Genomic DNA, 5,671 nt, shown 5'->3' on the forward strand with positions numbered 1-5,671 from the left:
AACCACCAGTGCCTTTGGGTCCGACTCCGAGGAGACTGTGCTCTTCCAGTGCTGCCACATATCTCTGCATTGATCTGGATGACACACAGCCTAGAATTATCTTCTGTCTAGTGAGTGCATTACTTTGAATAAATCTATTTTCTGTTACATTGCTACACTCAGATCGGCTCTGCTCTCCTCTCTTCTAGTCTTGCATGCCAATCACTCTGAGTAGGGTCTTGCCAGCGTAAATCCAACCATGTGTGTTCTAGAGACCCCCAACTAGCTTTGTGGCTTCATCTCTATAAAATGTCCCCCCTTTTATCACATGTACCTTATCTGTTTAATGAGCCTTACAATATTTTGGGGTGAAGTTTATGAGGTGAAGACCTCTGATCCTTGTCTACTCCCTTTACTGTATTGTTTTATCTCCCTAGGAAAATTAAAGTAAAGAATTAAAAAACACGCTCAAATTTTTCAAACATTTTCGTATTTATTTCTATATTACACTTTATATTATGTTTATGGGACGCATGGAATATCTGAGCTAGCTTACAATTAAATTTGTATAAGTCATGACACTCTACAGATACATTATACAATCCTCTATAAATATATAGAAAAGCAATTTCGGAAGAACAGCGAATGCAGACCAGCCTCAAGCAGTCCAGAAGTAGATTCTTTGGTCGGTGTCTGAGGTCTATAATACAATTATTGATAAACTGATTGATTGTTAGATTGGTTACAAAGTATCATTTACAAAAGCCTAGATGTTTAGTCTTGTGATTTCCGCTAAAGAGGAAGATCAGAGTTCAGATGGGCTGAACCCCCATTCCAACAAAGACCACATGACCAAATGGCAATTATTATTATTATACAGGATTTATGTGGCGTCAAAAGAGTTTTCACAGCACTTTACAAAACAAAGAGAGACAGTCAGTTACCAAATATTATAAAGGGGGAGGGGGAGGGGGAGGTGGTTGGATGAGTTGATGGAGAAAGTAAAAGTTCAGTCTTTAGGTGGAGGCCAGGTAGACGTCCCTGAAGATATGCATATTCAGGGATCACCTAAAGGTGGACAGAGTCGGAGACATAAAGGTAGATGGAGGTTGGAAGTTCTAGAACATGGGAGAAGTTTTGCCAGTGGCGGCTGGTGTTTTGTTTTTTTGAGGGGGGCAGCAAACAATCCACCGCCATATCTCCCCCCTGGGTCACAGGCAGCACCCCCCTCCCCCAGGTCAGTCAGTCAGTCAGTGGCGGGTGGTGGCGGCTTCTCTCTGTGCTGCAGGCAGCTGCTTCCTCACTTCCCCTGTGTCTCCTAATGGCGGCCAATCCGATCAGATCTCCTTTTCGGCCAATCGGGTGACGGGTCTCAGGGCCCGCTTCCTGACTGGCCGGGAGGAGAATCAGTGTTACAATGGCGAATATTCATTCACTATTGTCACACAGCTGCATCCGGAGCCCACCCTTTTTTGAAGCTTATTAGAGCCTCTGGCTCGAATCATGGAATACAAGCGACCGGCCGGAGGCATTGATGAGGGGGGGCCTATGGAGGGGCTGCCACTGGGTTTTTTAGAAGTCTTAGAAGTCTTGGAGATGAGCATGGGAAGAGATGATGTTCAAGCTAGAGACAAGGAGGTGTTGGAAGGAGCACAGAGGGTGATATTTTGAGACAAGGTTGGTAATGTAGTTCAGGGCAGAGTGATGGATGGCTTTGTATGTTGTTGTTAGAATTTTGAATTGTATTCTTGGTGGAAGGCAGTGGATTGGCAGAGAGGGGTGGTGGATACTGGGTGGAAGCCAGTGGAGGGATTGGCAGAGAGGGGTAGAGGACACTGAATGGAAGCCAGTGGAGGGATTGGCAGAAAGGGGTGGAGGACACTAAATGGAAGCCAGCGGAGGGATTGGCAGAGAAAGAGGTGGAGGACACTGAATGGAAGCCAGTGGAGGGTTTGGCAGAGAGGGGTGGAGGACACTGAATGGAAGCCAGTGGAGGGATTAGCAGAGAAGGGTAGAGGACACTGAATGGAAGCCAGTGGAGGGATTGGCAGAGAGAGGTGGAGGACACTGAATGGAAGCCAGCGGAGGGATTGACAGAGAGGGGTAGAGGACACTGAATAGAAGCCAGCTGAGGGATTGGCAGAGAAAGAGGTGGAGGACACTGAATGGAAGCCAGTGGAGGGATTGGCAGAGAAGGGTAGAGGGCACTGAATGAAAGCCAGTGGAGGGATTGGCAGAGAGAGGTGGAGGACACTGAATGGAAGCCAGTGGAGGGATTGGCAGAGAGGGGTGGAGGACACTAAATGGAAGCCAGCGGAGGGATTGGCAGAGAGGGGTAGAGGACACTAAATGGAAGCCAGCAGAGGGATTGGCAGAGAGGGGTAGAGGACACTGAATAGAAGCCAGTGGAGGGATTGGCAGAGAGGGGTAGAGGACACTAAATGGAAGCCAGCAGAGGGATTGGCAGAGAGAGGTGGAGGACACTGAATAGAAGCCAGTGGAGGGATTGGCAGAGAGGGGTGGAGGACACTGAATAGAAGCCAGCGGAGGGATTGGCAGAGAGTGGTAGAGGACATTAAATTGAAGTGGGTGAATGAGGAGCTTGGTGGTTTCATTAGTTAAAAAGGGGAGAATTGAGAGATGTTGCACCGGTGATGTCTACAAGCTTTTCACAACCATTGGCTTTGGGACTGAAAGGACAGGTCAGAGTCTAGGATTACACCTAGGCATGGGGGGAGGGATTGATGGCTGCATTATTGATCTTGATGGAAAAGTCATGGAGGGGGGCACAGGAGGGAGGGAATATTATGAGCTCGGGTTTAGAGAGATTCAGTTTAAGGAAGCGGTGTGACTCTGACATCAATGCTGATATGTCCGTTAGTAGTTAGTAATGCGAGAGGAGGCTGAAGGAGAGAGATGAGGAGTAGACAGATTTGGGTGTCATCGGCATAGAGATGGTACTGAACTGGCTCTTCAGAGTGTTGGTTTCACCCTTCAGAGGGATTTAGTTATTTATTTACTATTGAGCTCGCTTTTACAATTTCTTTTTACTGCTCTATAGAGACCTGCTGAAAGTCGGTCCTCCAAGTACCTGCAGGGCTGTCCCAAAAAAAAGGACCCCCCCCCGGTTGGAGAAAGAAAAAAGATGAGGAGGAGAACCGCCACTTCCCGCTGAGGGGGAGAGCTGCCGAGGAGGAGAGCCCCATCACTGAAGGAGAGGAGCAGATCCCCGCCACACGAGCGGTAAGTGCCACCGGACCGGCCGCAGGGGGAGGGGTTAGTGAAGTGACAGCTGAGCCGGGGGACATGCCTGGCTGCATTTGATGGGCACAAGTGGCTGCATTTGACGGGCACAAATGGCTGCCATATGATGGGACACAATGGCTGCATTTGATGGGCACAATGGCTGCATTTGATGGGCACACTGAGGCTGTAATTGATGGGTTCGGTATTTTTCAGTTTGTTTGCGCCCCCCCCCCCCCAAAAATTTTTTAGGGCTTATGGAGGAAAAAATCAACCAGGATACCCCAACCTGACCAAACAGATTTTCCCCCTAGAGCATGGGTGCTCGAACTGTGCCCTCCAGCTGTTGCAGAACTACGAAGCAATATAAGGCTGACAAGTACATTTGTGAATTCCAGAGGCAGAGGCATGATGGGACTTGGAGTTTCACAACAGCTAGAGGGCCACAGGTTGAGCACCCATTACCTAGAGGCAAGCCTGTAATTACTTTCCATTGGACTGTAACTGACTGAATTGGCTGAAGCTAATTTGCAAAATGTAAAATGTAGGAATCTTCTAGCTCCTTGGGCAATAAAGGTGAGGCTTTCCTATCTTGGTAGGGGGAGGGAAATACCAGGCACTTGAGAAAGTTGTCCCTGAAGACCAGGGTTTCCATAAGCATGGGATATATCAATGCGATTTAAGCACGTAGGTTCGGCAGCCTAGACCTTATGTGTGTGCCGCCAACGCCCATTGGCCGCGTCAGTCAAACAGCAGTAGGCCTCGATGACATGTGACTTGTACAAGATATCTGCCCATGTACAGCCACCCTAGAATGCCCTGATAAGATTTCCTGCAGTTGCAGTTGACCACAATCACTAGTTGATTCTTAAGCATTCACACAGAGGTCTTCCTTCAATTGTCTTGGCAATCATCCTTTGGCACATTTTACAATGAGATCTTCACTGTAGCGGCACGTCGTCCGCTCCAATGTGCTGATTACTCTCAGGTGGTGTTTTTGATAGGCTTTCAGTAAGTGTACTTTGCATGAGCTCTGAAATAGAATGTTTCACCTTATCCTTCATATCTTTCCCCATGAAGACATAGAGAATTGGGTTGATGCAACTATTGAACATGGCCAGAGACTGTGAGAACAGATCTAGGATGAGCGCTACATGACTTACAGTGAATAGCAGGACTACACCCATGATGTGGTAGGGGGCCCAGGTGATGAAAAATGCGACTATGATCCCTAAAGACACCTTGATGATTTTATTACCAACTTCTGTAACTCTTCTATTGTGTAACATAAAAGCCACAGAAAAGTAACAGGCAGAAATGATTAGGAATGGAAGCAGAAAACCAAAAACCATATTAATGTAAGTGGTGGGCTCTATTATGTGCTCTTCAGAAAAGCAAAAAGTTTTGTTGTCAGGAGTGTAGATTCTTTGGTACAGGACTTTAGGTAGACACATCAGGGAGGACAAGGTCCAAATAGCCAAGCAGGTCATCCACGCCGTTCGTACTCCTCTGTGATTTTGGGCCCAAATGGGTTGGACAACCAGGATGCAACGGTCAACACTGATAGCCACCAAGGTGAAGATGCTGGTGAACATGTTCCATGGAACAATGAAGTGAATCATCTTGCAGAGCACGGGACCGTACAGCCATTCACCGTAGAAGTACTGCACTATAGTGAATGGGAGAAACAAGCAGCAGATAATATCGGCCACAGCAAGGTTCCAAAACCAAATGGTAGTCATGGTCCGCTTCATCTTCACTCCGGTAACCCAGAGCACCAGAGCATTGCCGGGGACGCCCACGAGGGTCGTGAAAGATAAGAGTATGATAGTAAACAAATGCTCATGGGTGTAAAAGCCCTTTGATTCCGTCTCATCACTGACGTTGGACATCTTGTTCTCCTGTAAAGACATCAAAAGTTATTGCATCCATGTGGTTATCATCCAATCAGATTTTATTAAATGTAATATAAAGTAAAAGATTATTTCTGGTCATGATGGATTTCCGTAACTAGTGATGAGCCCATGACAGGAGGCCCAGTTAGCTGCGGCCACGGAATTCATCAACCTCACATAACAAGGGAAACAGTCTTTATCATAAAGGGGTGGGTATGCTGGTGACATCATTGACCCATTATGGCCACATGGACATATATTGTTCATTAGCATTGTCCACAATGATGTCACCAACATGCCTGCCCCTTTGTTACATGCGGGGGTGGGGAATTCCATGACCACAGCTGATTAGGGGTGGCAGCCTGCTGTCATGTGACAGTCTCATGTGAGTTTGGGCCAAACTGAGTTCAGTGCAAACCCACGTGAGACTGTCACATGACTGGAAGCCCAATCATCTTGTGGGTGGGGCCAGGAGTAGGATACCCAGGTTAAGGAAGCAGCTTACACAAAATCCACAAAGGGTTAACAGTGATTGTAATTCGAAGTATGCAAGT

At 47.3% G+C, this 5,671-nt stretch overlaps 1 protein-coding gene across 1 annotated transcript; it reads right to left on the bottom strand.

Annotated features, from left to right (window-relative positions):
* Nucleotides 1-476: 476 nt before the first annotated feature.
* LOC143973677 (C3a anaphylatoxin chemotactic receptor-like) lies at nt 477-5,215 on the bottom strand. Its single transcript, XM_077474533.1, has one exon. The coding sequence runs from the start codon at nt 5,133-5,135 to the stop codon at nt 4,164-4,166; it is 972 nt and encodes a 323-aa protein (XP_077330659.1). The 5' UTR covers nt 5,136-5,215; the 3' UTR covers nt 477-4,163.
* Nucleotides 5,216-5,671: the final 456 nt, after the last annotated feature.

This window comes from Lithobates pipiens, unplaced genomic scaffold (assembly GCF_037356315.1).
Source record: "Lithobates pipiens isolate NorthernLeopardFrog02 unplaced genomic scaffold, aLitPip1_a1.2 Scaffold_91, whole genome shotgun sequence".
Taxonomy (NCBI): domain Eukaryota; kingdom Metazoa; phylum Chordata; class Amphibia; order Anura; family Ranidae; genus Lithobates; species Lithobates pipiens.